Consider the following 10,109-nt stretch of genomic DNA (forward strand, 5'->3'; position numbering starts at 1 on the left):
AAGTTTTAGGTAGTTGGGGCGCATAGAACAGATTGAGAAAAAACTTTTGACTTTCCCTTTCAGCGGTAAAATAGCACTCTCAATTTCAGATCCTCAGTACAGCATTTATATTAGTAATTCTTCACAGAGGATAAAGAAGATATGACAGTCTGCTGTTATATTTAGGGATGTCCCGATCTAAAATCGAAATTTGTTATCCCCGTTTCTAGCCCCTTTAAGAAAACTCAGTATCTGATTATATCATTACATCCCAAATTTCTGATATTAGCAACCTTATAAAAGAAGTCCATTGCATAAAATAATGTGTAATATGGATCACCCTACTTCAACTGTCTGTCAAAATACACAATTTATATTTAAATATCCATTACTTAAAGCTTCATGACGTAATTGTTAGCCTGTTTTTTGATGTTAGCTTTAAGCTAATGAGGGCATTCTAAAGGCAGTGCTGTTTAGTAAACAATTTGCAAACGTAATTCTCTTTGTTTCATGTTTGGTTTGAGAAAAAAACTCACCTGTGGTGGCGCGTGTCGGCGAGCGCTCGGTTGCTGGGCACGCGTTCGCTCTCCCGCTGGTTGAAGGCATACAGTGCGTACGGGTCGTCGCCGGGCCGCCAGCGCCGGGCACTCAGGTAGCCGCGCTCGTCGAAGCCGTCCAGCATGTCGTCCCACTCGCTGTCCGACATCTGGACAGTCAAAACACACAGGTGTAAGGATACATGCAAAACACAACATTATCGTGACAAAAATATACCATATTTTGAAAAAGAATAAAACACAAAAAGTCTCAAAAATATATGAAATTTCAGAGATTTTTTAGGGTAATTAAAAAAATGGGCCCAATGAGTTATTAAGGGTAAAGTCATAAATATTAGTTTTAGATTTAATTATCGGTGACTGGTATCAACATCTTCCATAACTGTATCCGATACTTCAAAATAAGGATGATGCTGATACTTTATATTGGTACGACTACTCACCAATCGCTATTTAGAAAACACAATTTTTGTTAGTACGTATCTGTCACTTAAGTATCTGTGGTTGGTATCAAATCCTCCATGAGAGTACCCGATACCTCAATATAAGGCCGATGCTGATACTTGATATTGATAGTACTAATCCCTCCCCCATTCCAATTCAAAAACACACACCCACACACAAAAAAGTCTGTTAGATTTTACCTTGTTTTTTAATGAAAAAAACTGAGATTTAGTTTAATAAAATAAAAAGTAATAATTGGAGGACCTAAAAAAAGTATTTATTAATTTTATTTTTTAATGTTTTTATTCATTTTAATTTTATTTATAAATTTCATTTATTTATGTATTTTGCTAGCCACAATTTTTGTTAGCTTAAGGTATCGGTGACTGGCATTAAAAAAAAAAAAAAATCTAATTTTTGAATTTTTTTTTATGGTCACAATTTTTTTCAGTACTGGTGGCTGGTGTCAACATCCTCAGAGAGTACCCAGCACCATGAAATAAGGCCGATGCCAGTACTTGGTATTGGTACTACTCCTCCCCCATCTCTATTTAGAAACACATACACACCAGTCACACACACAAGCAAGCATCATGAAGGTTTTGCACGGCCTGTTGGTCTCCTCCCACATTGCTGAGTCGCACACTTGCTGATGCCACACTTTGTCTAAATGGGCCCATTAGGGGGGCTGCGCACGCACGTGCGCGCGCACGTCTAACCCTTCCCCGGGCAGCGCTAACAACGAAGCGTGAAGAACACGAGTACAAGAGAAAAACGAGCGCGGGAACGAGATGAAGCAAAGATGAACAAGGTGGCAGGAAATGGCAGACGACAAACAGGAAGTCGTTCCGCCAAGTGCGGAAGGGCTGCGATTGGTCGCCGCTCTTGTCATCTGTCAAGTTTGTGCTGAGGCCATCAGGAGATGAATCATCATCATCATTCATCATCATCATCATCATCATCATCATCATCATCATCATCGCACACTCACAATCATCTCGCAATGTGTCACCGTGGTGACCGAGAGCCAAACGGCTGCCATGAAAAGCCTTTCAGCACAAAGTCATTAGTCAGCAGCGTGAAGGCGCAATTACAGCTTCCTCGCACATGGATAATTGGAAGATTGACAACATCGCCATTAGCTGGAAAATATCGACATCCAAACATAATATTGATCTGTCCCCAACAGGGATGCCCCTTACGCATTAGAAAAAAATAAATAAATACATATACACTTTTTGCATTACTTCTCGGATGAAGTCATCTAACTATGCAGTTTATTCATATATATATATGTAGAGAGAGAGAGAGAGAGGGTGGTATATATAAGGTGTACTGTATATTTTTTATGTCTTTACTTCCAAAATTGTAAAATTGTATTTTACAATTCTACCCCCTTTTTATCAGTCTTGTTTTTGTTTCATAATTTGGCATGTCAGCAAATCAAAATAATAGAATTAAAAAAAAATATATATATATATATATATATATATATATATATATATATATATATATATACACATACACACACTTGTCCTCAAAATTATTCATACCTTTGTGATTTTTTTTTTTTTTTGTGTCTGTGACAAACTGATTTTCTTAGTTTCTTTGTGAGTCATACGTGACCAACACACAAATGAATGAAAACAATACACTATTCAACAGATTTTGAATTTCATTGTGATGTTTGTGATGGAATTCCATCAAGTTTTATGTTCATATTTATTCATAACCCTGTCAATACCTCAACAAAAATGTCCCAAATGTGTAGATTTTGATGCTAAATGCCATTCCAAGATGTCACCAGGTGAATAAACGTATGTTTTAAAAACAAATATGAAAACAAATTTGAAACAAAAAAATAATTATTTAGAAGAGTATAAAGGGGAAAAAAAGTCTCCCAGTCATACTGGACTTCTGGACGTCATGGTCAAGAAGCAAGACCTGCAGGAGGACCTGTGTTAGACCTTTGTGTGCGCCCACAGCCAGGGAAAGGGTTTGAGGTTCAGTGCTGTTAAAAACCTCGGTGGGCGTGGCAAGAATTGTAAGGTGTCACTCATACCTGCCAGGAAAGTATGCTGAGAGGTTAACATCAACCCTCAAACCCCAACTATGGCCCTAATAGGCCTAGGAGGCAAAGTTAGAGTTATTTGGGCCTACGAATGCTTAGTAAGTCTGGAGATAAAAAAGGGGACGCTTATGAGCCAAAGCACACCATCCTTATTAACAGGCATGGTCGTGACAAAATAGTTTTATGAGAACGCCTCTCCTCCAGTGGCACAGGGATCCTTGTCAAGGTTGAGGAAATTATAAAGAATGAGGAACCCTTCAGGAAAACCTGAAGGAGTCTGCTGAGAAACTCCAGCTCATCTACAACTGGATGGTTCAGGACAATTATCCAAAACAAACTGCCAAGGTGGGGAAGAAATGGACGAGGACAATGAAGAGAATATATTAAAATGGTCAAGTCAGAGTACTGAATGCCATCAAAATTCGAGGTGAGACTTGAAGATGAGAAAGGTGGTTCGGAAATTTGACCCATCTTGAGGCCTTTGCCTCTGCACAATGGGTCAATATTCTACAGGAGGAGTGCAGAATGCTGGTTGACAAATAGAGCAATGGTCTGCGGGTAGTTTTAAAAAGCAAAAGCCATGCTATTTGATTATAAATCAAGTCATTGGACTAGGTCATGAATCATTTGGAAGATAAGTCTTTTTTTGCTTTTACATCAATAAAATAACTGTTAGAGTTTGTGTTGTGTTCAAAATTGCGTGATGTTTTGATTTCTTTACCTGTTTGTCACTTATAACTGATGAAGAAACTTGCACAAATTAAAAGGTTTTGTAACAAAAATGAAAAAACTAAAGAAATTTCTAAAGTATAAATAATTTTGAGGACAAGAATGAATATCTATCTATATATATATATATATATATATATATATATATATATATATATATATATATATATATATATATATATATATATATATATATATATATATATATATATATATATAGACACACTATATTCAGGTCAATCTCATCGCTGCACTTGATATGTTATATTGTGACAAAAGTTTTGTTTTTACCATATTCTGGTTGGAAAATGGAGGGGTTTATATATATATATATATATATATATATATATATATATATATATACATATACATATATAGACACACTATATTCAGGTCAATCTCATCGCTGCACTTGATATGTTATATTGTGACAAAAGTTTTGTTTTTACCATATTCTGGTTGGAAAATGGAGGGTTTTTTTTGTTTTGTTTTTTTCATGACAAATGTTGGGCTGGATGATTACTAAAGAAGGCTGCCTAAACGGATTTTTACATTCTGATCCTCTGGCACAGGGTTTGTTTGTCTCCTGTCCAGGCTTATTGAGCTCACAAACTGGATACACACACACGTGCAAACACACATGCATGCACGCACACGCAGTCATTGATTAAGACTGTGCGTGCATGCACGCGTGAATGTGTGTGTGTGTGTGTGTGTGTGCCTGGAGCAGTGATGCTTGTTTAGGTTCGATATTGCTTTCTCTTCCAGCTAATACATTTTTGTCTGCGGCACACATTCAAGTGCATAAACACCCACACACACACACATATATTTTACAACTTCAGCTCTGTTGCATTACTACTTAACGAGAAAACAGCAAGCACGGCCGACGTTTAACATCGTTAGCACTTTATAGCGAGAGTTCAGAACATTCAGAAGCCTTCTCGTTCCCCGAGGCGTGAGAAACAAATCTTGCATTTTTTCTCTTTACATCACCTATTAAATGCTTTTGTTTTTTATTTTTTAATGCAGGCATAAATCATCTGTGTGTGCACGTGTGTGTGCGGACAGATGGGAGGCCATTTTAGCGCTTTGCTCGCACAGATGCACTTCATGCTTCGCACTTCAACACGACCGTGAAAGAAATCTATGTGGCGAGGCGGCAATGGGGTTAAATGGGTGCAGATGTTGCGCAACATCCTTCTCCGCCAATCAGACAACTTCCGCATGATTACCGGGTGTTGATATGGCAAACCTACAAGAAATGATTTGTGGTGTACTTTAAGCTAAACATCAAAATGTTGGAATTTTTCAAGTGTCTGTCCGGAAGTATTTTTATGATGACATTTAATTACATTTAGCTAATACTACTGATGTACAAACGAAGCTTCCTAAAGCACTTGTGATGTCATTAGACTCCTCTAGATGGCACTGTTGCTTCTTAGAGGCAGGGAAAATTTAATATAAGTCCACTGAACTAGTGTTTATTTTCAAACAAGCAGCGCCATCAAGTAAAATAAAAAACAAACAAAAAAAAACAGGTGCTTCTTGAAGCTTCATTTTCCCATCACGAGCTAATATAGAAATTAAATTGTTATTAGTAACATTTGGCGAGTCTTGGCTTAGAGCTGCCTTGGTCACCCCATATATACAGTACTTTATTACTTTATTTTAGTACTTTTCTTCAGTGAAAATATATGTCAATTTTCTAACTATACACTTGAAGTTTCAATGTTTTAGGTTTTTTTTCTTTTTAATTGAAGTTCAGTGGAATTAAAGCTACCATTTACAGCCATTTTTTCAAAGAAAAATCTGATGGAAATCAAACTTTCAATGTTTTCATCAAATAAAGTTCAGGAGGAATTAAAATTATTGTTTACAGGCATGTTTTCACGTCATTTGCCTGACATCTACTGAACATCGCAATTTTTGAAAGGTAAGGTACAATATTATAAAATATAATACGTTTATTTCGAGCATGGAACAAATTCGGCAATTTACAAGTAAAATGTGATTCACTATAAGAATGATTCAGGATACAAACTGCACTCCAGAACGGATTAAATTCATATGTATATCTATATATCTATATCTATATCTATATATATATATATATATATATATATATATATATATATATATATATATATATATATATATATATATATATATATATATATATATATATATATATATATCTATATATATATATATATATATATATATATATATATATATATATATATATATATATATATATATATCTATATATATATATATATATATATATATATATCTATATATATATATATATATTTATATATATATATATATATATATATATATATATATATATATATATATATATATATATATATATATTTATTTTTTTTTTTTTTTTTTTTTATACGTGTGTGTGTGTGTATGTGTATACCAAGCCCAACCGCTGGTTCGCACATGCCGCCTGTTTGAGAGCTTATATTTTGCCAATTAAAATATTTCTTAAAATGAGAAATGTTTGACAAAAGACAGTTTTGTGTCAGCTGTATGAGCCCAGAATTTGCTTATTATTTTTTCCCCCCTTCTCCTTATTATTGTGATTGCAATTCCCTCTGCGGGAACGGCTTCCAGCTGCTCCGAAGCTCATTTTCCCTCGCAGGCGCCGGCTGAATAGCTGGCGCTGAGGAACAATGGCTGCAGCCGGCATGGCGCAAACCAACCAGAACATTAATAATCTCTGACATGTGTGCGTGTGCACGCGTGTGTTTTACAGGGCGAAAAGGCAAAAAGTAGCAGGGAGAAAGCAGAAAGTGGACAGACATGTCCTAACCAATCAGAGGCCAAGTTTGCAGTCATGAGGGCTCACAGACCTCAGACCAAGGCAGGTGATACCTGACCTTATTTTTAGATATCGGCACTTGCGATACCGGTATTGTTACGATCACAAACTACAAATTTGACGAGGAGAAATTTTAGATTTTTAAAATTTTTTAAGGAAAAATGCTTTAAAAGGGTCTTTTTTAAGTTATGTTGTATTGGGGGTAAATTTTGTGTATGTACTGTCTGTATTAGTGTTATTGGTACTGGTATTGGTATCTGTACTCATACTGGTTTCAATGTGGAAAAAAAAGTAGTTGCCGAGGGTGTTTTGAAAGCACTTTGGATTGCAAGTGTTTGCATCACTCCTCTCGAAAACGTTCAACACCATCAACTTCAAAGCGATGCCAAATCTCCTTGACATTTACGCCACTCGTGCAGAAATTATGTTTGCCAGCAGGTGGCAACATAAAGATGTCAGTATAAATAAGAAACAAGACTTGTTGACAACATTAGATATGATGTAACGATGATAATCGGTGCCTCTCGATCTTTTTTTTTTTTAAAGATTGAACCCGTGTTAAATCATTTTCAGCTAAGTGCAGCACAAACATTTTTACTTGAAAAAAAATGCTGTGCCATCCTTGCCTGATTTTTTTAAAACATTATTTGTGACTTTTCTGCAGGAAAATGCATCACTAATGGCGATGCACATCCATTTGGAATTTGAGGAAGTAAAAGCATTCTACCTTCAGCAATAACTTGCTTCAATGTTCCAATCAATTTACTCTTAATTTGAAAAGATGTACTGATCCTGTCACAGCAATATAAAGCAGAACATAAGATTTGCTGATACCTGTTGAGGTCTTACACACTCACAGTTTGAAAGAAATAACCCAATAATGGGTCAAAAAAAAAAAATTGTGACAATTTGACCCTACTTTTTTTTTGTTTTTTCAATGAAACTACCATTCTCATTTTCTCATATTGTTTTGTATAAAATGACCATTTTTTTGTGCAAAACAACCTATAAATTTGGTTTTAAATCGACCCTAATGTTGGGTTGGTTATTTTTTACACATAATTGGGATTTTCAACTCAACTGTTTTGAGGGTACCCCCCTTGAAGTGGCTTCATGAACCCTCATTTCAGATCCAGTGATCTAGAACGTGGGTGTGAAAACTTAAAATACAAAGCTGCAAGAACCACTTTATTTATTTTTTTTACTTTGTTAAATACGCTGAAAATCAATCCAGCAAGCAATTGTAAACATTTTTAAAAAGTAGTTCTTTTTAAAACTGCTACATCAAGACTTTCTGTTCAAACTGGAGCGCAGTTTGTATCCTGAATCATTCTTATAGTGAATCACATTTTACTTGTAAAGACTGTAAGACTTTCTGCAATAAGGATATGATTTTTTTTAACCACTCTTCTACCTTAATGCGTATCCTCAAACTTTTATTTCTTTTTGATGACTTTTTCAAATATTGCAAGCCATGTATTTTTAGAATTATGTCGCGGGCAACCAAATGAGGATGCTGAGCCACTAACGGTCCCATGGCCGTATGTTTGACACCCCTGATTAATGCAGAATTTTATCCAAGGGATAGCACACTGCTGGTAATGTGAAAATTAAGTGGTGGAGCCATGTTTTGAGATGTTGTGGCCATCTGGGTGAAATTTCAGCTCACTGATGTCTTCTTTCAATAACGTTCCCTTTGACGTGAAATGCCATTAATGTAAAAAAAAAAAAGATATTGGACTAAATACCGCACAAGGGTTCATTTAAATGAGTTGGGTTTGTCTAAAACAATTAAAAATTTGATTGGTACCTTTTTTCTGATGGGGGGGGGGGGGGGGGGTGTCACGTCGTCTGGCCCCAAAATCTATTTGTCTATTAGACATTGGTACATCCAATTATATGGTTCTTGTATTTAATATTTCTGCCCATATTGCTATTTGAGATTATTTAAAATTATTTACAACGACTGCAATGAGACAGTCAAAAGACGGCCAAGCAAACATTCCAAGTCGCCCATGACAGGCAGCTGTCAAAGTTTGCCACAGGTGGCCCCACGTGACTACATCACACCAATCAACGGTCGCATGCACGGCCACGCGCGAACAATCAAATCGGAACCCCGGGAAAATTCCCGCGCGAGCGTGCGCGTGACCCAGGTGAACGTCGGTGTGTCTCACCTGCTTGCTTTGTACAGCTCCGGCTGCGGCTCCTGCGCCGGGAGCCACGCCGAGCTCGGGCAGCCTCCTGCGGCTGAGCACCAGAAGGTAGACGAGCGCCCCGAGCCACACCAGCACCGCGGCGGCCACCGACGCGCGCCGACACGCGCGCTTCATTCCCGGCCGCTCGAGAAGCGGCGGGCGCCCCCCGGAAGCCGTGGCGAGTCCGTCCGACGACGGCGCCGCCGCCGCGCGCTCATGCCGTCTACGAAGGAGAACCGGAAGCGAGCGCTCGCCACTTGGCGCTTCCTCAACTCTGGCGATTCCAGCTTGCAAGCTTGGCGTCGTGCGCGCGCGTGCGCCGCTGGGAACCGGGCGTGAGTGCGCGAGTGTGCGCGCTTTCCTGCTTACGTGCGCGAGAGCGCCACCTGCCGATTCCAACTAAGGAAACTAAAATAGCGACGCAAAACCATGTATCCGCATGGAAGAAACAAGTGTACTTTTATTTCCGATTTAGCGTCAAATGGACAATTAGGTACAATCTGAAAACAAATCAAATGAAGGTACATGTACCCCTTGGAGGTACGAAAAGGAACTTCGTAGGATACGTAAGATATGTAGGTATTTTTGATGCTGGAAAAGGTGATTTTTTTTTTTTTGTATGTTGTGGGTCAAACTGACCCATTTGAAAGTTCATGTTGAAAGTATTTTTTTTTCCAATACAAGACTTCTTGTTGTATCTACATTATGATGAGTATGTATGTATGTACAGTGTATATATATATATATATATATATATATATATATATATATATATAGTGTGTGTGTGTGTATACCAAGCCCAACCACTGGTTAGCCCACGCTGCCTGTTTGAGAGCTTACATTTTGCCAATTAAAATATTTCTTAAAATGAGAATTTTTTTTGACAAAAGACAGTTTTGTGTCAGCTGTTCGAGCCCAGAATTTGCTAAATAAATGCTGTTTTTACGGTGAAATTCTGGCATCTTGATTGCCTGAAAAGTCCCCTTACATCACCGTAATACATTTACGGTGTGTGTGTATATATATATATATATATATATATATATATATATATATATATACACACACACACACACACACACACACACAGCTATTAAGTTATTAGTAAAAATCAACTCATTTGTTGTTTAACGCAACTTGTTTGCCAGAAAAGTACCGTTACATTACGATAACACATTTTCTACATTTACAGTAAAAAAAATAAAAACTGCATTGATACTGTCAGTACTTTTCTGGCAATCAAATTGCCGATATTCTACCGTAAAAACAGCAAGAAACGTTTGGATAATTAC

At 37.1% G+C, this 10,109-nt stretch overlaps 1 protein-coding gene across 2 annotated transcripts in view; it reads right to left on the minus strand.

Annotated features, from left to right (window-relative positions):
• The window catches only part of galnt14 (UDP-N-acetyl-alpha-D-galactosamine:polypeptide N-acetylgalactosaminyltransferase 14 (GalNAc-T14)), a 60,146-nt gene extending 51,016 nt beyond the window's left edge, over positions 1–9,130 (minus strand). Inside the window, exons 1-2 of one of the 2 annotated variants that reach the window (XM_088404035.1) lie at positions 8,797–9,130; positions 516–685 (exon numbers count right to left, since the gene is read on the minus strand). In XM_088404035.1, coding sequence (XP_088260161.1) covers positions 516–685; positions 8,797–8,952 — 326 coding nt within the window. In that variant the 5' untranslated portion in view covers positions 8,953–9,130. The remainder of the gene's footprint in view (positions 1–515; positions 686–8,796) is intronic. The other variant, XM_088404036.1, reaches the window with a different exon arrangement.
• Between the last annotated feature and the right edge of the window lie 979 nt (positions 9,131–10,109).

Source organism: Hippichthys cyanospilos, chromosome 20 (assembly GCF_059441005.1).
Source record: "Hippichthys cyanospilos isolate Australia breed blue-spotted pipefish chromosome 20, RoL_Hcya_1.0, whole genome shotgun sequence".
Taxonomy (NCBI): domain Eukaryota; kingdom Metazoa; phylum Chordata; class Actinopteri; order Syngnathiformes; family Syngnathidae; genus Hippichthys; species Hippichthys cyanospilos.